Source organism: Corvus kubaryi, unplaced genomic scaffold, assembly GCF_017639235.1.
Source record: "Corvus kubaryi isolate FWS band 111438036 unplaced genomic scaffold, C.kubaryi_AGA036_p1.0 71, whole genome shotgun sequence".
Classification (NCBI taxonomy): Eukaryota; Metazoa; Chordata; class Aves; order Passeriformes; family Corvidae; genus Corvus; species Corvus kubaryi.
In genome coordinates this window covers 5,553,656-5,577,710 of record NW_024582059.1, presented here as the reverse complement: position 1 = coordinate 5,577,710, position 24,055 = coordinate 5,553,656, and the positions used below count along the sequence as shown (strand labels likewise).

General features: G+C 44.2%; 1 protein-coding gene across 7 annotated transcripts in view; it reads right to left on the bottom strand.

Annotated features, from left to right (window-relative positions):
• Positions 1-4: 4 nt before the first annotated feature.
• The window catches only part of EPHA5 (EPH receptor A5), a 181,713-nt gene continuing 157,662 nt past the window's right edge, over positions 5-24,055 (bottom strand). For 4 of the 7 annotated variants that reach the window (XM_042049829.1, XM_042049830.1, XM_042049825.1 and 1 more), the window contains 8 exons: positions 21,872-21,937; positions 15,231-15,298; positions 13,754-13,879; positions 12,541-12,726; positions 8,301-8,362; positions 7,289-7,498; positions 5,337-5,486; positions 5-837 (listed from right to left, as the gene is read on the bottom strand). In XM_042049829.1, coding sequence (XP_041905763.1) covers positions 565-837; positions 5,337-5,486; positions 7,289-7,498; positions 8,301-8,362; positions 12,541-12,726; positions 13,754-13,879; positions 15,231-15,298; positions 21,872-21,937 — 1,141 coding nt within the window. In that variant the 3' untranslated portion in view covers positions 5-564. The remainder of the gene's footprint in view (positions 838-5,336; positions 5,487-7,288; positions 7,499-8,300; positions 8,363-12,540; positions 12,727-13,753; positions 13,880-15,230; positions 15,299-21,871; positions 21,938-24,055) is intronic. The other 3 variants (XM_042049831.1, XM_042049827.1, XM_042049828.1) reach the window with 1 other exon arrangement.

Below are 24,055 nucleotides of genomic sequence, written 5' to 3'. Positions count from 1 at the left end.
TTTACCTTACTTGTAGCTGTGTAGCTGTTCAGATTCATGCTTAAATACAAACTGGCTGTTCTATTCACTTGATGTGGTTTCAGCAAAGGGTTTGTGTACAGCACTTTGGGAAACAGAGACCTCCTCTTGCAATTACCAAGACTCTCACAACTCGTAGCGGTGGCTAGCATGCCTGGGAATAGTTGTGGAAGGATGCACCTGGACATCCATGAGCTTTGCACATCCTAAGTTTCCCCAAGAGACACTCTTTGTTTGTATTACCAAGATAAAGTCAACAGGCAGATAATTGGAGCAGTATTTACTGTCTACCTCATGCAGTCAGGTCTTCCCTTCTCTAACCTTGCGGTGGAGCACAGGTAGTTTTGTCACACGCAAAGTACTGCTGAAGCTCCTGTTTGTGAAAGACAGACTACGGTAATTTTCTTTGTGGTAGCAGCACTGCATTTAGAGTAAATGAATTGCTCACTTGGCTGCCAACTGCAACAGAAAAAGTTTGAGCCAAACTCCCCTGGACATAACGAAGCTGAAGGAGCATCCACCCACAAACACACGCAGGCTAAATAATCAGAGGGAATCCAACCCTAGGGGTGGGTATTCAGACAAGGAGCTTGCTCTGAGAAATGGTTCTGGGCTGAGTCTGTACCTGCTTGATGCATTAACCAACGTCTTCAAGCTGCTCGGGTTACGGATGAGCTTGTCCAACATGCTGACAATTTCGTCAAACTTGGGCCTGCTGTTGCGGTCTTTCTGCCAGCAGTCGAGCATTAGTTGATAGAGAGCAGCAGGGCAGTCCATGGGACTTGGCAGGCGATAGCCTTCCTCCACGGCTTTAATCACCTACAGGGCACAAAACGCAAGGCTTTTCTTCCCCTCGTCTTTTTCCCAAATGCAAATTGACTTTAATGTAGAACTTTGGTATCAGTAACATGCTCACGAAAAATCCTGCCACCCCCCAACTCTGCACAGGACAGGCAAACTCAGTAAACCCCTCTATCTTTCATATTTTCCATGGGATGAGTTGAATAACTTAATTTTTAGTCATTGCAAAATGAATCTAGAAAGCTGAGCCACTGCTGCAACCAGGGGGCCAGACTGCCTGGTTGCACTTGTTCAAAGCTCAGTTGTGGTCTCTACAGTATATACCAGGAAACTCCTGGAGCCTATTCTAAGTCCATGAAAAAGAGCCTACAGGGCTTTCTGGCATCTTCTTGGAGTGCAGTGATTTTGTTTATTCAGATGTTGGCTTCTTTTTAAATGAAAAGGCATATGCTAGACCACAAATTTGTATTACAGTAATAGAAGTCTGACTGTATTTCAAAAGAGACTTTGAATGCTAATTGATGGATGGATTCAAGGCAGAGGCAGAACAACCATCTCATATATCATTCAGTACTGTCTGGGTCTAGTAGTTTCTTAGTGTGGCCACATTTCTGCCAGGAATTTAAAATGTCAGCCCAAGAGTATGTAAATTAAAACCAGGGGAGTTGTTGCACTGATTTCAAATACAAACCATCTATGGTTTTATATCTCAAACAAGTGGTATGCATATGTGTTGCCCGCCTTCTTGAAAGGCAGAAATGAATAAATGAGGGCAGAATTGAAGAAGGCAACTTGTTTTCCCCAGTTTGGGGCAGATTTGTGGCAGGGCTTTAAGCCCAGCAGTTCCCAGTTTGAAGCATTACAATTTTCAGGAGACTGCAGCTCATGTTTCAAGCCTCAAGATTCTGTGTCTGTGCCAAGGGAGTCCCGGCAGCTCATCTTCACACCCTCCACTCCCAAGACTCCGTGACCGAAAGGAGCTGGAAGCAGGTATTTGCTATGTCCACATGAAAACCGCATGTTCTTCACTGTCCACTCCAAGGACTACCTCAGATGCCATTCATTCTAGGCACTGCCTCACAATTTCAAAACAACCTGTGCTGAAAAAGAAGGCTCTGTGGTTAGCATGGGAGTTGTTCTCTTGCTCTTTAGTCCCTAGACGAGTACAGGAAGGCTGGCACTGCATTTCAGAAGGCTCCAAAATTCAGGACTGCATGGATTGTTTTTAAATTGTCCTCCATCACAGAGCTTTTTGTTAAGTGGAAGAGTCGCAGGAACAAGCCAGGCCAGCTGAGCAGCAGTAGTGGGAGCCTCAAACTCCCTAAGGATGTACATAGCAGAGAAGTAGTTAGGTGAGGCTTTACGATCTCCTTCACGGGTAAAAAGCACGTCAGAAGATCTGGGCCACAACGTGTGCAGTCCTTTTGCGCCCAGCTGAGATTTCATCTGTCGGTGGAGCAGTTGCACCGCTCTCCACCCAACCTGCACTTGCAAGGCAATCTCTTCTATGGCCTGGCTCTTGCTCCCAGCCCCACCACACTGTGCTATCTGTACTCTCTGTTCTTCACACCATGCTTTTCAGCAGGTCCCTGATTCCAAATTTGCAGCTGCCCTATAAAGAAAAAAGCTTCAGTGTGGCACAGCCACGAGAATGTTATTTGCTGTGTCCACATCTGTATTTATAACAATAATGGGTCATCCTCCAACTGTAGCAGAAGGAAAATAGTAGCAAGACGGGGAGCAGACCATCTGGCACCAGATCAGAATATCTGAACTATATCTGCAACGGGGTTATGCGTGCTGGATATTCCTGGCAGTAACATCACAATCAATAGCGTTAACTCAATTTACAGGATGTCAGTCGTCCTGGTGATACAATGTAAATGGTATCAAAATACTGCAAGAAGCTAGGACGCTGAAATACACTCTTGCATCTAAAGGTGCCTTCAGGCATCTAGCAGTAAGAGGAGCAAAAAACAGAAACAACAAAGACTGAGATGCTTGAGCCACCACAGTGATTAGAAAATAAGAAAATGGGACATTTGCTGCTCATTCATTGGTGTGTTCTGCTTTGTAAGACTTGAAGATCTAGAATTTGTGCCTAAGGAGGCATTTTTGTCTCTCTTCCTCTTCTGGATAAGAACTATTCAGTTATGGATTGGGGTGACTGAACTGGATGTTTAGGACAGGACAATTTGGGATAGTCTATTTCCAGGAAACCAAAGCAACACTCAGCCGTGTTTTCATAGATTCACCAGTCTGAACACTAAAAATCAACCACTGTGATTATTTAGGTTAGCGACCTCTGCAACAGAGGTCACAATATTCCTCTCAATAATTCCTGCATCAAAGCCCTACCTTGTGGTCAAGCCAAAGCATATTTTTAGAGGGCCATCCAGAAACCAGCATGACTCTAAAATGTGGTTTGTAGCTTTACAACCTTGCCTGCCCTATTGCACTGCACCTCCTTTAAAGCAAGCCATCTGTAACACAGTGAGAATAATTTTGCTCATCATCAACTGTGCTTGCAAATGATGTGCTTTAATTACAAGCCATGCAACAAGAAACTCTTGTGCAACAGAGTCCAAAATTTATGTGACCCCTTGTTCCTCTGCACAAAAGTCAATGCTGTATCTAACACCATTGACTCTTCTCAAGCAGAGGAGGGAAGAAGAAGAGGAGGCCTTCAGGAGCTGCATGAGAAATATGCCACAGCAGCGAATTAAGTTCCTATGCCACCACCATCTAGGCACTTGCCATCTGCGCAAAGGGCAGAGGCAAGTAGCACAGAGGTTACACAAGCAAAGCCTGAGCAGGAAATGATTCTCATAAACATCTTAGTAGTCTTTTGTTTTCTGCTTTCACACCAGGCAAGTGTGAAATTCCCCCCATGCCCTATAGAACACAAAGGCATTTGGGCTTTTTGGAACAGTTCTGTAAAGTCTGGATGCTCATAGTGGTATAATTCAGACCAGGGACTCCCCTGGCCACAGAACATTACTTCGCTGGCACCAGCCTCAATCTTAGCCTGGCATTTACTGAACAACATCTGTGCTATGCCAGTGCATCAGCATTAAAGATAGTTACAGTGCTCAGTGTGACTGAAAAAGCTTGGCTCTCAATTGCTGCATTCTCTGCACAGACTATGGAAGCAGTCCCCGTATTTGATTAAGATAAATCCCTGTGTAGGTACATGCTGCTTTACTGAACTTCCTGCAAATGTGACAGCCTTAGCAATGCAGGAGCAGTGGGGCATTCATGCCAAGCAACGTGCTCAGGTCCCTGGCAAGAAGTGTGGCGTGACCGTCTCAAAGGTACTGCTGATTTCCAAGCCTGGGCTCAAAGTGAGATGAGAACAGCAGCTCTGCATGGCAGGTAGTAACATCCACTGATGTTACTCGCTAACGAAATGCAGGAAGAGCAGAATGCTCAGCCAGAGCCCTTGCTGCCAGTGAAATGGCAAAAAATCACTTGAAAGGAACACTGCACAAAAAAGCAGAAAGGATGGAACACCAGGTGGTGTGACCAGAGGAAACCCATGGAAATCCATCCAGCAGTAGGATCTTCACAGGTAGCAGGGCTGCCCGACTACCTCATGGTGAATCTAACCTCATGACTAGCCAGCATTCTCAGACCATTCTCTGCCTTCAAAAACCATCGTTCTCAGAATGTGAAGAAGAAGGAGAGACCTAGAAAATCTGGCTACCCCAGGCTTACATTTTTTTAGCCTTAGACAAGCACAGATTTTGATGGTGATCTCAGCGTAGAATGCAGCCCTGCAGTAGGATCAAAAGATCCTTACCCAGGCTGGGATTAGAGCTGCAGTTAGGTGGGAGACAGTATTCCCAGGCATCTCCCTGTTTGGAGATGCTTCAGAGGGTGGCCTCGAGGTGAGAGGCTCAAGGGGGCACTGGAACCCAGGAGCAGGGGGACACAACTTGAAGGGTACTGTACAAATGAATGAGAACTTGTGTAAGCACAGACTTACAAGATGTTCACAACCGGAGCAAAACTATTCTCTTGAGATCAGTGATGCAAGAACAACCAATATGCAGCTCTGTGGACTGCTGTCACTAGATCAAATCACCCAGCCTTTGTGCTGGGAAACAAAGCCCTTACCATGACTCTCTTGAGTTTCTGCTTTACGTGGCAGCAGGGGTTTGAGCACACAATTGAAATGCTGCCAGTTTATCAGCATCTATCCCCCGGCAGGCCTTTGTCATTAAGCAGAGGAGGGACAGGCTCCAGCCCTAACAGCATTAGTGAAGCTCCAGCGGTCTGCTGGGGGAAGCAGGCTTGCCTCCGTGCAGACACATTTCCCTCTGTGCACAGCCTGTTCTGGGTTGCTGCAAAAAAAAAAGAGCATCAAACGGGAGGATCATTTCTGTCTGGCATGGGGGAGCAAAGCCATTTTTACAGCAGCTCTCCTCCTCTTGTCCCTATTCTGCCTCTCTGATTGCAGAATGAATGCTGAGCCCTCAAAGTCCCATCACACAGCAGCTCTGGCACGTGCTTACATCTTGGTTTGTCATTTCCCAGTAAGGCCTCTCGCCGTAGGACATCACCTCCCACATTACAATGCCGTAGCTCCAGACATCGCTGGCTGACGTGAATTTGCGGAAGGCGATCGCTTCAGGCGCTGTCCATCGAATGGGGATCTTCCCTCCCTAAACAGAAAAGAAATGGAGAAAACCCCAAAAAACAGATTGCAGAGGAGGGCAGAGAACATGCGAAAAAAGTTGAAATGGCTCTTCTTAGAGCACCAAGGGATGTTATTTTCTCTCTGGAAAGAGACATCGAATTTTAAAGTAAATCTGTTTGACAGCATGGGGCCCCTTTCCACATTATCTCAGCCCATAAGCATTTGTAGGCTGCCTACTAATTGGCTGTCCTGAAGGTTTGTTGTTTGAATGTTGTTTGAATGCTGGGACATGTATAGGATCAACATCTCAATTATGTTGCACGGGTTGGTAAGGGAATACAGTTCCTCCAATTGTGAGAGCGAGCGGGGGAGGAACAGACAGTTCTGAAGCCGAGGAAGACTTTGATCTAATGAGGGCTTCATGCAAATTGCTGTGGAAGTAATTCCCTTTTTTTTTTTTTCTTTTTTCTTTTTTCTTTTTATGTGCTCCTGGTCCTGCAGAGAGATCTGTGTAGCAGGCACAGAAATCTGTGTGTGCAAAGACCAGCCTGTTTGTCCTCTGCTGTGGGACTAAAAATGATGCCACAGCTGTCAAATGTGCTTTGGCATTTCCTTTTCTCCTTTCTATCATTTTAGAAATCAAACTTCAGATCAGCTCTGAGAAGGGAAAGGGGAGGGAAAGGAGAGTCTGGATTAAGGAATACTTTTCTCATTGGGTTTAAAGAGTTGTCTCCCTTGATTTATATAAAAAAATATTTTACTGTGAAGTCCCTTCTTTTCCATGTTGAGCTAAATATTGGAAGGTCTCCCTGAATGCCCTCTAACAGTGTTTGTTATTGGAAAAACACAGGATTTGGAACACATTTTCAAAGCAACTTTTAAAAGTGTCTTCTTCCCATAATTACTTATTCACAAGCCCATCAGCACATGCCTTAAGTGAAGGGCTAGACTCTCAGCAGTGCCAATTAGCACATGGCAGCACATGGGAGCTGCAGCAGCGCTGGCCAAGAGCCCTTCTGCCTGCAGGGAAGTGCCAGTCCAGCTGTGCACTGAGTCCCATCACGGGGCCATGACTGACGCAAGCTGAAAGGCCTTTCCAAGATCTCCACAGGAACTGGGAACATGACTCAAGACAGCTCCCACTAGCCATAAAACAACACCCTTGGAAAAACACAGTAATAAGACATGTCCAAGGTGTGCCAATCACTGCCATTAATATTGGAGCCTCTCTCCAAGCCTGTGGTGTTGAGACTGGGTCTTGCCTGCCCCCTCTCTTCAGTGCCAGTGCCATGTGGGCAGAGCCAGGGGCAGAGCACTGAGGTTGGAGAAGCTCTTTCTTGGGTTGGGAGAAATTACTCTCAACAGGGTAATGCTGAGGGCAATGTGCATTGCTTGCAATGGGCATTCATTACACACTTACTAATGTTTTGAAAGGGTCAAATTGTTCAGAAGACCATGGCTTACATCACTGGATGGGTGCCTGAGCAAAGCAACTGCTCTTTCTTCCCTTTGGTATTCACCAAAGAGGACAGAGTAGAGCTTGGAAGCATGGCAACTTCACAAAGTTTGCTATTTGACTCGTGTACCCAACTTAAACTTAAGAGTTATTAGTAAAGCTCTGTGTTATTTGGCCATCCCCACTATAAATTAAAGGAGTTTGCAAAATTAATCTGGTGACGATTAACTGTTATCACCTGATCAAACCCTCTTGCACAGTTTAGAGGCTCTGGATTTGTAGAAACCTCTTTGCTAGAGAGCCTGAACACCAAATGTGGCAAGAAATAAATTTTTCTTAAGCTCAATCAGTTTGGTATCCCCATAACTCACCCTGGTTGTGTATGCTGCTTCAGGATCATCTTCTAGGACTCTGGAGAGGCCGAAGTCTGACACCTTGCAGACCAAGTTGCTGTTGATCAGGATATTCCTGGCGGCCAGATCTCTGTGCACGTAACCCATGTCAGACAGGTACTTCATTCCTGACGCGATGCCTCGTAGCATCCCGACCAGCTGGATGACTGTGAACTGCCCATCATTCTTCTGCAAAAGGAAGGAGACACTTGATGAGTTGAGAGCCTCTGCACCCTCAGCATTGTGTGTGCATGAATAAAAATGCAAAGGCAAGTCTCCAAGGAAGGCAACCAGGAAAATTAATAATTCATTACTCTCATGCTCTGACCATGAAGCATTTCTAAGTTTCACTGTTTAGATTAGGATCTCTAGAGACAAAGCTAAGGAAATGTAGCTCTTTTAACTTGAGATCAAGGAGCGAGGTGCTTCTACTGGTGACTCATGAAGAGACTGTGACTGGGAGTGAACACATGTGTATAAGAGTACCGAGTTGGGCTGTTTCTCAGTCAGGCAACTGAATGGCACCAACCTGCATGGAAATCTACCTGCCGGGATTCATGAATACTTGAGGGGGTAGGGGCTCTTCCCCATGTTGCCACATTGCATTTCTAACCACTTCCCCCACGCTCCCTTCTCTAGCTCTTACATTTCATAGAAAAACTCTGACAAGTCAAAGTTTGCTATGCTGCAGTACGGATCTGCTCTTGAACCACATGACATTTTGCACGATAAGTTAATACCTTCCACGCAGTCAACTGCCTTTTAAAACAAACATAATATCCTCCAATTTATTCCTACCTGTTTGTATCATTGCATGCACCAGGTCCTTCATGACGCTGTGTAAATGCAGATCAAAGAGACAACTGAGCTACTCCTGCCTCCAGACAGTACCAACACCCAGAAAACATTTTCATTGATATTAACCATCTACAAAGAACCCAAACCTGAACCAAATCCCTAGGTCCCCCTGGAGAAAGAATCTAAGCAATACCTTTAGAAATGTATCCAGAGAGCCATTCTCCATGTATTCAGTCACTATCATTACTGGTTTGCCTGTAAAAAAAAGTGCATTAGTTTGTTAGGAATTTATTTAAAAAACATGAGCAATAAAAAAGTCTTTTAATAGTGCATCTGCATGTGGATATACAGTCGTGCATCAGTAAATCTGCATCAAGACACTGCTGTCCCAGCAGGATGACAAGAGCTGTTCCCAGAATATATACAGAAGCAGGGAAATTAAGGAGGAGGGGATGAAAAAGTAATACCATATTATGGGTGGAGTACCAAGCCCTAAAATGTTTAGATGATGACTGAGGAAGAGGTGGCAAGCTGAACCCAGGCAACCTTATTCTTGTCTCCACCAGCAAGCTGGAAGCTTGCAGAGGCCAAACTGCACACAGCAACCTCTTTGGACCCTTCCCTCAAGCTTCACACCCTGAAGTAAAAACAGGAGCCCAACAAGAGCAACAAGGATGGTCTGAAGCTTGAGCTTGGTAGCCAACAAAACCAAGACCAGGAAAGGATGGGATTGCATTCCCTGTAATTCAAGTAACTCCATGTGACTACCCTTGTAAACAAATCTGGAAGTAAGAAAAGGAATATTTACGCTGCAGAACAAAAGCTAGTTAAGTATGGAATGAGTGCAAGCGGAAATCAAAGTTCTTAACAAAAGACCTGGTCTCCTACTGTTGACAGGAATAATAATGTTTTTCCAAATCTGTTTGATTAATTTTCATGCCCGAGTCATTTTAACGATAATTATATATAGTTTTTGCTCAGTTCTTATATCTAATTTCTCGCTAGCTTGCCACAATGGCGTAGCAATAATTGTGGTGTGCTCCAGCCCTTGTAAATTCAATGAAATCTTAGAAGAACATGTAAATTATTTTTTATTTAAATCAATTTCCATTAGCTAGCACACAGCACAGACAAAAGAGGAGCTGTCAGTTATTTGTAAAGTGCATTGTAAATGTCTTTTATAGAAATGATCAACGAGAGCTGCTGTGTGTCATAACATGCACGTGAAGGTAAATACTAAAAATCAACGCATGTCCTACCATTTAGATAGATCTTAATTTTCCCATTTTTGATTACCTTAACTATTTTGCCTAATTTACCGCTTAATTATGTACATAACAAAGGCAATTGTGAACTTGTCAATCAAAATACTCATTGCTGTGCAAATACTACCTTTGCAGCATGCAGGACCTGCGCTTCTTCAATTCTTTTAAGTTACTATCACAGCTGTTGCCCAAGCTTGAAACTTGCCCAAAATATTGCTTTTGATATGAGAAATGCACCCTGGGACCATGAAAAATATTGCTGAATCCCAAATGAAATGACGGGCCCCATTTTAAGGATGATAATCACCTGTCTACGCACAACATGGGCTGGATGGAGGAAGGAGATCTTGGGGGCCATTGGTATTGGCTGGCAAAGATGTCAGTGGCTTTGCAGGGAAGAAAACCCCAGGGATATCTCAAATGTTAAAAACTTTTTTGTTTTTAAATGCTAAACACCCAACTGTAGGATGGCATTCCTTATCTCTGACACTTCAAGGCAGTGTTGCAGTGAGGATGAGGTCGTGTTATGCCACCACCCTGGGAGACCTCCTCCAGACCTTTGGATGCCATCAGAGGGAAAAAAGGTAGGATTTCTGGCACTTATGTTTCATTATCTGACTGCTGCAGGTTGGCAGCAGTCATGGAATAAATCAGCCCCATATCCAAGAGCATGGAAATAAGGACACAAATAGATAACTTTCAACAAAGTAAATTAGAAGTAAACATCAGCCCTTCCAAAGTGCTGGGCTGATTCTCTGTGTCACCAGGGCTTCCTCCTGCTGGCGTTACATGGCCATAAAATGTATGTTGATGGCACTCATGTCAATGTATTAATGCAATGTGCACAGCATCAGCGCAACCAGATGGGATGCAAATGAAAACTGTCACTACCTCTGTAAAGCAGAAATAGCTAAGGGTTTGTCTGCAAGGCAACAATGATTAGTCCAAATTAACTAAGGTGTGCATTTGAACTATATTAGTTAAATATAACGATATTCTCATTCAGAATTAAAAATGGCCTAATTTAATTTAACTTAATTTACTTCCAAAGTAAATCATGATGCAGAAAAGACATTCTACCCTAAAGATCTGATTCTACAAAAGGCCAATGACTAAGACACTGAAGAGTAAAAGAAATTAAATACTTTGAGAGAGCAGAATACTTTGCAATTCATAAAGGTTGTTTTGGTCCATGTAAAAGAAAAGGAAAAAGCTATGAAGATGCTACAGATGTCTGCTGGAAAAAAATTCTGAGTGCAGTAAACAAACATTTACTGTGATAATGAGAAGCTCTGGGTGCATATAACTCCCTGAATCTGAACTCCAGTTGCTGCAAGTCCAATTTAGAAGCAGAGCTCCCTGTGTTTCCACAGCCTTTGGAGCAGATGGCCACTTTATATAAAAGGCAGCTTGCTAGGGAGGCACATTCTCACTAGAAGTGAGATTCCCAACCATCCCCTGAGGCCCCAGCAGCCAGAAAGACTCAAGCCGATGCCAGCAGCAGCTTTCATGGATGTATAATCATCACCCTGCCCAATATTCCACATCCCTGCAGGGCTAGAAATTGGACCTCTTATGTATTAAGGGTTACACAACGTATCCCCAAGAGACTTTGATATTTATTATAAATTTTTGGGAGAAATCTGTTTTGGTTATTTTCTCTTTTCTTTAAGTTTTAGGAAATGCAATTTCAAGGAAAAAGGCAAGAAAAGGCTGTTGATTACAAAACAGCATTGATTTTGTGGAGGTTACAAAGACAAACAGCTAGAGCCTCTGTACCTTCTCTACTGCAGCTCTGAAAAAGAACTAATGTTGGAGATGCTTCCTCTGAGGACTGACAAATGGTACTGAGAGCAGCACATGGCCCCAGATGCCACCATCTGAACAGCAATAGCTAAGCAAACTCTGACACTACCAAACGTGAAGACAAGAGGGGAGACAGCCATTCACACCTGTGAGGTTGGTGCTTCTTCACTTAAAATACATCTTAAAATAAAGGAGTAGTTCAACAAAATAATCCTTGATGCAAATAAAGTAGATCCTCCAAGGCTCTAAAATGGATGAGTTACAACAGCTCTACACATTTTCCAGGGCCTCAGCACAGCACCAACAGTCTTGTGCTCAGCACATTTGGATGTGCTGTCCCTTTCCCTGCCCTTATCTTTAGTGCATACAGTAATTTGGACAAGAACTGGGCTGGAAAAGTTACAGAAGGTTGTTTTGCAAACTGAGCAGTCAGACCCCAGTAACTCTTGTGCTGGGATGCCCTCAATCCCTCCCATATGCCAGCACCATGGGCAGCTATTATCAGGGGCATCTCTAGCAGATCCCAGGGGAAGCTTGCTTTTAATTGTGGTTTTATACATTCCTGTAATCTACACCTACAGTCCCGTTGTTCTTCCCTGCTTCTGGAAAGCAAAACTTCAGCTACCTTCTGTTCTTGTTTGCATACCATGGGAGTGATCACTAGGCTCAGTACTACCTTCCTGTGGGCTTTGCTTCAGTAGTTTCTCAAAATATGATGGCTGGAAATCATCACGGGGTGTGGGATGGGTTCCCCTTTGTCCCAGACTCTTGGTAGCAAATCTTCCTCATGTACCTGCCAGGGAAATCACTTCCCACTACTTGGAACATCTTTGTTCACCTTGAGGATGATATGGTTTCAAAAGGAAACAAATAAAGGCAGAAATAAGAGGCAAGCCTACTTGGAAAACTTAGTGGCTGGCCTGGCGTTGCTATGTTGAAAATGCTCTTGCACTTTGCAGGTGGTATGAGCTGCTGAACCACCTGCAAGGCAGGAATCGAGCATTCCACTGGCATTCAGACATCCCAGGCTTGCTGCTGTCCCCATCACCCACACATTGCATGAGGCTGGCCATCTTCCATTTCTGTCTCATTTAATTTTGGGCCTTTGAAGAAGGGTTTTCTCTTAGCCCATGCACATTATGCCTAGGTGAGGCAAGCTCTCCAGAGGCAGTTGAAGTTTTTTACCATTTTAGTTATTATCTATCCATTCTGGCTGGATGAAAACCAAACTTTGGGCACAAACCCCCTTTACAGTGTTAGGGAACCTGTTTCTGGCTGGACCTATCAAGTGCAACGCTTCAGGCAAGGGGAGTTCACTTTTATTTGAGAAAGAGAGAGCAGTCTACAGCAAGTTGTACCTACTTTTTGTGACGACACCTTCCAGGTGGATGATGTTGGGGTGGTCAAACTGCCCCATGATGCTTGCTTCTCCCAAGAAATCTCTTCTCTGTTTCTCTGTGTAGCCCACCTTCAGGGTTTTGATAGCCACTGGAAACTCACGCTTTCCCTGCAGCTTCAGCCGCCCACTGCAGACTTCCCCAAATTCACCTTCAGAGGAAAATCAGGAAGAATGGGATCACACCACGTCAAGGGAACACATGATGTGCCTCTCTTTACAGGATGCAGCACAGCCTTGGCTGATGAGAAGCACGACGGGCTGCCCTGCATTCATGGATATGGACTGCTGAACATCACACTGATGACCATCTCAAACAGCCACTGTACCACAAGCCAAGTAATTCATAGGCACAAGAAAACTAGGAGTAAAAATGTAATTTTCCTATATTTAAAGAGCTGTGCTTTATGTTCCACTGGGCTTTTTTCTCAGTTTGTATTTTTGTCTATTATATGAAAGAGTCCTGTCACATCCTGTAGCACTGTCCTGTGCAGATAGCTGTAAACTCAAACCACTTGCTTCTTAACCTGCCTTTGGTAAGTTACACAGATGGAAAGCTGTCAGCCTTTCACTGTAACGTATATTTTTATAGACTATAAACTCTTTACAATTTTATTACTACCTTTTCCAAAAAGTAACCTAAATGGACTTTTTTTCTGATGAACATGAAATTACGTCCAAACCCACAATTTCAGAGAATAGAAAATACTCCAAAGGTTGGATGCAAGTCTAAACAAACAGCTTTACTGGAAACAAAATGGGAGTTTCTTCTTTAAACCAAGGAAGTTTAAAGCTTTGGACTTTGGCTTGTGCTTTTTTAATGTCCCAGGTGACTTCTTATTCTTAATTTTTGCTTCAAGACTGACCTTAATGTTGGGGGATAAAAAGGTTAAAATGGTAAAAAGAATGTGAAAATTAAGTGACTTCTTTCCCTTAGCGTCCACTGAAATAGCTCAGCTGGATCCAAATATGACGACCATTTTCTGACATTTTCAGTTCAGCTCCTGAATTTCAAAACTGCCGACAATGACAGGTCTGTCCCAAACTTCAGCTGGAACATGCTCACCTTCACTTCCAGGGTACCTAACAGCTCAAATATTCCATGGCCCTTCACAGATCGCTCATGTTAAGAAAGCCAACACCTCATGTTGCTAAGGGTCATGGAATGCATTTCCATACCAGCTCCAATAACTCTTTCAATGGTTATGCATGACGCCTCAATTTCCTTGGCAAACTCGTGGACAGCTTGATTGGGGTCCTCATAGGTGTGGGGGTCAACGTAGGTCCTTACTCCAGGCAGCTTAACTGCAAACACAAATTAAGCACATTTAATGGCACATGACATCACAGAAAATGGGCATTACACACTCCTGTCCCTTGCACTCTGCTCTGCTGGAAATTTATTTCTTTGGTGAAAATGCATATCATTCTTGAAAAATGACATTTAGTTTGCACGTGACATAGGTGCAACTTCATCATATTTAGAGAAGCACAGCAGTGCTCAGCTGAATGATGTGCAGCTAAAAATCCCTCTTGGTGCTCTGTAATGGGTTGGTCCGGTGTCTGGTAGAAAAAGATCCCTTTCTGGAACTGGAGAGGGTACACCAGGAGGAAAAGTATAAAAAGCAAAATGCCACAGGAGTAACTTGCAAAGCAAGCTGGATGGATGGGGGTTGATGGAGAGCTGAAATAAATTATGCCCTACCAGTCACACATCAGCTAATCAATCGCCCACATTATTTCAGACAGAGTTACTGAGATTTAAAAGAACTGCATATTTGCAGTACAAAGCCTGTGGGTTGTATCAGTATAAATATAATCAATAGCAGGCTTTTTCTCCAGGACTTGAGAGAGGAAAAAGTATTTTCATTATCCATATTATAAGTTTGTTTTGACAATCATTAAGGCTACTCACATGAAGAATTGCTCATCAGTCTAATGAGACAGCTACATTACACTGTGGCTCTTAATTGATTTGCTTCCTGCTGCCTTCATTACATAGCACTAATGGAAATTTGACTTTCACTCATGATATGTTTGCCTATTCCACCCCAAAAGGCACCTCACTGTTACCCATCCCTAGATCCCACAGCTCTTGATGAAAGAAGGACTGATAACAACCACGAGATTTACTTTCTAGCATCACTGCAGAGGGGTTTTCTATTCAAGGGCATTAACATGGCATTTCTGAAAGCTTCCTAGGTGCATGAAATAGGTGTTATTCCTCACACCTCTGCAGAGGCATCCAAGCCAAAGAGTAGCAGTGGGCTGGGTCCTCACAACCGGCTGGGGTGAAGCAAGGCTTTCAAACAGGTATTTTGGACTGATGTGTCCAGACCCCAAAAATGTTGAGTTGCTATGTGCTGACCAGGAAAAACTAGTAACATCTTTGTTCACACAGCAAAGACAGAGGAACAAACCAAAATGGCTCACTAGAAATATTTGCTGCAAACATGCAGGTGTGAACAGCTCAGCACACGTTCAGTTCTCTGTGGGGCTTGCAGCAGGGGCGGGTGGGGACTTACTGCACAAACAATTCTTTTGTGAATTACCAGCAAAACCAGATTTTTTTTTTTTCCAGAAAACCACCTCTCAGTTGAATTTCTCACTACCACAGAAAGCCAAACCCGCACATGTACATTTGCTCTTTACTCACTGTGGCCATTATGAAAATGCATCTTTTCTTCTTCTGGATCTTGTTTAGCCTTGCTATAGCCACATCGCCTGGGAAAAAAAAAAACACAACAGAAGAGTATTTTTGTCTCTGGTATGGCATTCTTTACTTCAAATCGCACAATGCACAAAAACCCAGAGCAGTGACAAATCCAACCTCTCTAGTGGCTCTGTTGCTGCTGTCCCAGTTTTAGCTCATCAAACTAGCAATTTCCCTAACAGGATTCAGGGCTCAAGGCCCGTGGATTTTCAATTGGACTTGTGTTTCCAAATCCCACAGATGCTTCTGAACATCTCCACTCTACCTGACATCTAATGCAGCTATTACGCAGAAGAAAAGAAAGCAGGAACAGGAAGGACAATGGAAGAGGAATGGGATGAAACATCAGAATTGCAGAAACAAAATCTCCTGGATTGCAGAGCTTTTGCAGGCACTGTGTTGTCCGTCTTGTATACTCCCCTTCATGCACTGTGCATTTGCACAGAACTTCAAATTATGCTATTTTAGAAAATGGCCTTGTGTAAACATTAACACCTTATACACATGCAAAATAATGGCTTAAAACAAAGCCAAACCAAACCTGTTGCCTCACTGTCTTCAGGGGTCTCCTACATATCACTGGCTCTGCACAGCATTTCGTGTACATCTCCTGTCTTTCCACAAGGGAGCTGCCATTCATGGAATCCCCACTGCCCAGCAGAATAAAGATAGAAGAAGGCATGCTGCCTGACCTGTCCTGCTCACACCTTAGCACCAGACAGTGCAAGGACAGTGCTGAATCCTACCATGGAGTTGCAACCACAGTCATATGGAAGTCACATCTCCTCCAGGGCATCCTCCTATTAATTTTTGGTTGCCCTTCCCTGACTCAGCTTCATTCTTCCCATTGGTTTTCTAGGTGATAGTTTTGCATTAGCATTAACCGTCCGCTTTGGTGGCTTTTCTGAGATCTGCTTCACATCGACAACCAGGAAGCCCCAGGATAACTGCATAGGCAGGAAGAATTCCTATACACACACATACATTTAAAAAAATGGGATGAGGTATGTAGGATGCACATGTATATGCTCGTCTTTCCTGATAACATAACTGGATACAGGAACCGGATCATCCTTCCAGCAAACCGCATGAACATGAGACTGAAGGACACTGCTTGGAAGAATGAAAAACCTGGAACAGACACCCACAAGCCAGCCAGCATGCACTGGAATCACTAGCTGGCACACCTCATGGAAAGCCTCAGGCTACTACAAAGCCACTTAAAGCTGAGAAACCTCTCTTCCATTGCTTCCGTGATTTTTGAGCTAGGGGCATGTGAGCACTCCAGCATCACTCACAGCGAGGAGGAGCATATGATTAGCAGGAACAAAACTGCAATTAGGAGGAGGCAGTAACAGGCATCTGCATGAAACATGCCCTCAGCATGAAGTCCTATTACAGGGAACTGCTGTCTACCCGGATGAAGGGGCCAAGCAGCCTTTTGGCTATAGGATTCTGGCACTGGGTTTGTGAAATGATCGGGGTTATAAACAAAAGCCCGGACACAATGAGATCCCACCATTGAGCTGGACCCAGCAGAGCTGGATGCCGGACAGCTGAGGAGGGGAAAAGCCACATGAGCTTCTGGGGCTATTCCAGGGAAGAGGAAGCTTACCTTGGGGACAAAGGGAGACCTGTGCCACAGGGAGAGGAAGGAAAAACAGAGATTGCAAAGGTTGTGCAAGCGCAGGGAAACGGACCAAGAAGACAAGGGAAGGCTGGCAGGCAGTCAGGGGACACAGGCAGGGAGATAAACAGGTTGCACTTGATAAACAGCCAGGTTATCCATGCAGGGCACGATTTCAGCAGCAGCAATCAAGCTGAGACCATGACACTTTGAATGCAAACCCCACAAGAACAGCACCGAGGTGCCCAGAGATGTGGCTCAGTTATCTGCATGTCGGTGCTCATTGCCTTGCTCTTAAAGCAGCAGTGCCATTTCCTGAGATAGCGTCCTGCATAATCAACTCAAAACCTAAGCACTAGGTGTACATGGAGACCGTGTGAGTAAGGCTCATTTCAAAGCACATTCTGGTGTTCACAAACCCTCAGTGAGAATGGAATCTTCTTCTTCATCATATGACCTCCCCTTTAATTAAGTAAACTGCAGAGATGAATCTCAGTATCGAGTCCCACTTCTGGCAACCCCAATTTTTTCTGCTGCAAGTTGCCAAAGTTACATCAGTTTTCTGCAGAACTAATTTTTCCAGATGGAGGCATATGACACAATTTTCCTTTTAAAAATACACAAATGTGTCAATTCATCCTTCTACCAAATGCACGTATCCGATATTTCTTCTGTTTTCCTTTTGGAGCAAATGCCCTTCTCTCTTCTTCAGGTTTGGAGCACTTTGCCTGTGAAAATGCTTTTTTAACATCATCCTTTCTATGACCTGCATCTCCTGATTCCTGGACCATAAATACGGAGGAGACAGAAACACACTGTTCCCTGCCTACAGTGATCCAAGCACACCTTGATGCACAATGGTCTGTGTTTTACTGCCCACAGGCACACTCCAAGGGCCAGTGCAAACCAGCTGGCTGCAGCTGCCCCCTTCTCTCGAGCTGGGTAACACATACAGCAGCACATCACATTAGCATCCGACATCAGGCTCTGGGATGCCCGAAGCATCGTTAAAACAAGCCTTGACAAGACACGTCAAAGTGAAATGGCAGCTAGTGGCTAGTGACTGTGACTGTCAAGCAACAGTTGGGTGTCACTAATAAAGCTTGCTGCAAGACCTGCCATCACTTGTGCCCTTTGCACACTTTCTCTAACTGGCCAGAGTCCACGCTGACTGGGGCTAAACCGCGCTTCTTCCATTCTTGACCTTCAGAAGCTTTAAGTAACACACACAGGCATTTTTTTCTCCTTTCTTTCCCAACTAAATCCCATAAAAATCTGCAATTTCAGGTTAACAGTCCTGAGTCACTTCGTTAATCTTACTGGCAGATCAAAGTATCTAAATATTGTGGCTTTGCAATATATTTTTTGGGAAAAAAAAAAGCTCTCAATTGTTTGTGAAATAATCCATTTCTGCATGTGCATTTGCTCTTAATATTTATTGGCAAAGCTGTGAGTCAAAAGCTCTGATGGAAGACTCATTCTCTAGTTTATTATCACTGTACAAACCATAGATTTCCAATATCTTTTCTATATCACGCACAGCAAAAGCATAAAGATCCTGACACTTGCTTCATCTCCCACCAAGCTGGAGACACTCAGCCAAGGAGTTAACGTAATTCAGCAGCACACCTGAATCTCAATTAATTTACTCCTGTTGTGGATTTGTCCCAGTTTCTCTATGTAGAAAGCAGATGTCTTTCTTGCACAGCTCTATGTTTTTCAATAAAAGTATCAGAGGTAAAAAGAAAAGTGAGACTTTAAATATTCTTAAGGCATCATGTCTTATTTAAAAACTACTTGCAGATTGGCAGGCAGCTCATAAAATATTTATGGAGCAGATTATAAAAGTGAAGTTGTAAAATGATCCCTATATAGGTTTATAAAATATAAAACGGACAGGTAGAAAGATGAAGAACCCAGCTGGGAAACCAATGCCCACTACCTTGCATGACAGAAGCCAATTCACGGGGAAAAAGCCTTCAAGAAGTGAGGCAGGAAGATGCATGCTCTCCCTGGACTGATGGAGATTATTTTGTTTCTGCCCTGTGCTTCAGGATACCCTTGCTGGGTTGTGTGCGGCCCTTTGGCCACTCGAGGCATTCCCCTGAAAACCACAGAATGCCCAAGGGAAGGAGTTTCCATCTCCCTAGCTAGGGCCACCATTCTGGTCACAAGGTGAGACACGGCCAGGGGACTGTGAACCTGGACCTTGGATGTCAAGCCCTAGGTGGTGATGTGCAAAAAATCTTTCCACCACTTTTTTTACAGGCATAGGCCAAAGCATTTCAGCACACAGTCAAGGCATGACTGGAAATGCAGGTGGGGACAGCATTGAGACATCCCTGATGAGGAAAGGGACTTCACCTTCCCAGGTGCAGTCAGTACCATTGAGCAGGTTGTGGCCTGAAGCAGCATGCAATCTCCCATCCCCGTCTTGCAGAGATTTATACGTGTGTTTAATCTCTTAAATATGAGATAAATGAAGCATATACACTTCTCTGAAACGGAGACAAACCACCACTTTTTTTTCAGGGGTGAGACCTTCTCTCAGAAGCATGTCTTTTACAATAAATCAACTTAGAGGAATGCTTCCAACCCACCTCAAGCTGTCACTTTACAGGAGGTTTGCAAGGACTGCAAGGTTGTTGTTTGCAAGGGGTTAGTGCTTATTTCAGACTATTTGTTCCAAGATGTTAAAGTAATAAAGCTGCATATGTGTTGCAGGGCAGGATCGTGTTCCATGCAGAGGAACAAACAAACATGGATCTATCCATCTGGCCAAGATCCTGCTGCCTCAGCTCGTGTGGGGAGACAATAACTTGTTCAGTAAATAGCTTTATCCTTGATAAACAACACCAATACTGAGAGCCAGAGGCAAAAGCCTACCACTAGTGGTGTAAGTCTGTGTTCAGCATTTGCCTTTGCCGCCTTCAATCCTAGAATAAATTCAGTATAAAAAAGCAGGTAGTACTCAAGGGACTGGTGTAAACAGAACAGCTTCTACACTGGAAGTTGCTTTCTGTTTTTCTGTTCACTTTCCTCCTGCAGAAGATCAAAAGAGCAGTAAAAGGTCTGGTGACAACAAGCAAAGACCTTCAGCTCAGTCCACAGATACAGTAGATGGCTGGCCTGAGAGGAACTGGGCAGATTCCCTTCCAAAGGGCTGCAGGCTCACAGTCTTCTCAGCTGCTTTCCCAGCACTGCTGTCCTCCTCTACACTGTGTGATCCTGTCTTTGACCGCTGATTAATTTGGATCCCTTACAGAGGAAGCTTCACAAATCCAGCAGTGGTATTTTTAGCCTTTAGTCTTTCCCTGCCTTTGCGCTGAATGACTCCCTGCTTTCCTAAAACACCACCAGAACAATTAAAAATAACTTCAACAAACCGTTTTCCCCTCTTGCAGGAAGCTCCCTCTGAAGTGATTTCCATAAATCTCTCCAAAGAGGTCGTCGTGCCTTCCGACAGCACGGCCAATGGCATCCGTGCCTTGAAGTAACTCTTCCCATTTCCCCCTCCCAGCTTGCTGCCACATTAGTCTCCCTGCAGCTTAGGAGGAAACCCGCAGAGGGTGTTTTCCAGGTCAGCCAAGTCTTCCTTGTGAGTCTCTTGTCTTCATAGCCATCCAGTCTAATGCTGGTCTTCTCTGAGAAGTATTTTCCATTGCTGTCACGCTCTGTTTGGGGGCCTTGCTGAGGACATTTGAAGCATGACTTGCAGTGAGGGACTGCTCATGCACTGGTGCCACAGCAGACAATAGAAGTACTGTGAGGTTTTCTTTCAGAGCAATCACTGCCAAAACAGTGGCCCACATACCAGAACAACTTTTTACGGGCACACACTTTGAGCTGAGCATCCTTGCTTGCTAACTCTGCTCTTAAGCACTGAGAAGTCACAAAAACCAAGTCAAAAATGCTCCATCAGGAATAAAAACCAAATCCAAAGTCCAAACTCCTCCTTGGTTCACGCCTTTATCAAAATAAAAATACAGCACCAGAGGACCCCAAAATGGTTGACCTTAGTGACTGCTGTACCCCACAGCAAGGGACTGCACCATGACTCAGCTACCACCATGCAAAGCCTCAGCATCCCCCAGAAAACACAGCAAAAGAGTTCCACACCTTTCACCAGCTATGCTGAAAAACCTTCCCAGCTTAACAGTGCATGTGGGATGTCTCAGAAGTTCTGTGGCCTCAAGCAGCTATCTGATGGGGATGGTGATTACATGCGTTTCTTACAAGGCTTAGGAAAATCTCTGCCCACATGAATATTACAATCGATTCTTCTTTGAGAAGCAACTCAACTTGTATCCAGTCAAACAAACAGAAATTAAAATCACCCCTCTTTTGACTAGTTGCAAAAGAGGGGAGAGTACGAGAGAGCAGAAAGTGGTGAGGCAGCCCAGATGGTGGCAGAAAAGGACAGCATGCAGCATGGACACGCACCTCAGGACACCCGCAGAGATATGTCCAATGCTGCTGGAGCATATCGTGGGCAAGCAGCACCATGTCATTGCTGTGTATGTCACACACTGACATGTATGTCGATGACATACAGTGCATTCCACTGACATGCATGTCACATGCCACTAAACACCTTTCCACTCCCGCCTTCCCCCTGCCTCCTCTCTGGGGGCACATCACCTCCCCCCCAGCCCATCTGGATGACCAGAAGCAGAACTTGATGGGTGTCTGGCACACGTGATGTTTTATTAGACACCTGGATTGATCATGGCATAACATAGCAGGTTTTTCCCCCTGAGCTCCCTGCTCTTGCTGAAGATACACTCTGCTTCAGGTCACGCTATTTCCAGTTGTTGAGATAGACAAGCTGGGTACAGAGATCAGATGAGAAAGTGATTTCCAGGCCCATACAAGAAAGGAAGGGAGAGGCAGACTGTGCACAGAGAACACGGACGGAGGACACGAAGTAGGAGCCAGCACGGGTGGGAACACTGACCATGTTAGGCTCGGATAGGCAACAGCACGCAGAGAAGAAGCCCACCCACAGCCATGATCGCAGCAACTGAAAAGCAAACAAAAAGGCCCAGGATAAGGAATAATCCCACCGCCCTGGCAAGGTGCAAATACATTTGCAACATTTTTATATGTATTTCTTCCTTCTTATTACAATTATTATATGGACCGGAACACCCTGGGCTGCAAAAATTTCATGGAGTATGCTATTGTTGGTGAAAAATGCCTTGGGGAGAGTGTCTAGGTCCTGGTCCTGTAAAGCAATTAACCATGTGCTTCCTGTACTTGAGTACCACCGTCAGGATTAATGGGGCCACCCATGTGCTTAAACTTAAGCACCTGCCTTGAAGCAGGCAAAGTGACTTTTTTCCAGAAGCATGAATGTGGTACAATTACAATTGCCTTTAAAAAAGGAAAAGCACTGGATGAATACGAGCCCTGCCTTTGCAGACCCTTATGTATGTACTCACAGAGCCCTTTCTGCATCTTCTTGTATCAGCACACGTTAGGTATCTGTGGAAGCAGGACCTTGTGAGTTGTCTGAGAGCATTCAGCCTAAATAAACTCAAAATAGGGTGAGCTGAGAGGCACTCCATGCACCCACAGCTTGCCTTTGAAGGCTGCTCAGCCACTACTTTACTCAGACTACGGGTTTGCCTGGCATCAGTTCTCAACCCAGTGCTGGCTGCACCTCAGTAATTGCCCTTTATTCTTGTCAAAGAACTTGCACAGACAATTTTTCTGTTACCAAATCCATTAAGATAGTTCATCCTGGAAAAGAACATAGTGCAGAAGAAACAACAGGCAAGACTTCAGCACAAGCAAGAGCCCAGTGGTGCTGGTATACTCCAGTTAAAGTCAGCTGAAGATCTCACTCGTCATTTCTCCTCAGTCATCACAACATATCATTCTTGAAAAAAATTCTGTGCACGTCAGATTTTTACACAGTATGAATTACAATGCCTAAATACATTAAAATAGTTTATTTAAATAAAATTAACATTCTGAAACTGCATTGCCTTAAATTATGTTGCAAAATAACTTCAGGCATGCAATGATTTACAAAATTATACACTGGATTATGTGCTTACTTAAATTAAAACTGGTGAAGAATGTCTTCTAAGCTCCTTTTGCATCAGCAAAACAACTTGCTAACATTTTCTAAACAGCAATGCCAATATCTCTTACTATAATTGACAATATTTTCTATTTTCATAATGCCCCAGCTTGTTCAGTCATCCTAATATGGAAGCAGATCAGCCTTCACTAAACCACTCCGTAGATCCAAGTTAACACCAAGTTAACACCAGAGATCCAAAACCCAAAGGCACACAAAGGGAATCCTACATATCTTGAGTCAATTTTACCATTTTCTTCTTTTAACCATGCCGGATTTGAGTGCAGGGAACTGGTGCCATCTCCAGAAGATCAGTTTGGCTGTGACCCTTTAGCTTATGTTTCTGCTAGGAGGCCCTTTTCCTCCAGGCATTTTCTAATGGTTGCTGACACCAGACCTTCCCACACCTCCACACCACTCAGCATGCAAAGTCAAAGTTTCCCAAACAACTGTTCAATTAATCTGAAAAGCAAACACTTCCTTAAAATGAGAAGAGCTCACTGTTTCCTTAAACAAAGAAAACTCTTTGAGGCCTCATCAGCAACAGGGCTGCTCTGAGACAAAATCAGTTCCCTGCACTGAATCCAGAGCACTTCAGATCTCACTCTATACAGAATAAAAAAAAGTTCAAGTGCAAGAGAAAGGTACCTCAATGCAGCCTTGCTCCTGCAAACCCATTGGCTGTGCACCTATGGTCAAAATACTCTGAGGTTTAGCATTATGGGAAATCTAAAGCGCTTAGAAACAAGCTACACTGGATCAGCAGACAATAAAATCCACTTTCCAGTCCAACGAGCACTCAGACAGGTAAGTGAACTTACTAATTGGTCTGAACAGTCAGGACAAAGGAAGATTTATTACTGCTTGTGTTAACAAAATGGCTTGATTTGGCAGATAAACTTCAAAATACAAAAATCCTGTGGCAAATCAAACCAATGTTAAACTCAAGCAAAGCCATCATGCATCTTGTGGCCATCGGATTTGGGTGCTGATGGCTTCTAGGAGGGGCCCAGGTCCCATCTCCTCATTTCCTGCAGGGCTTTCTTAGTC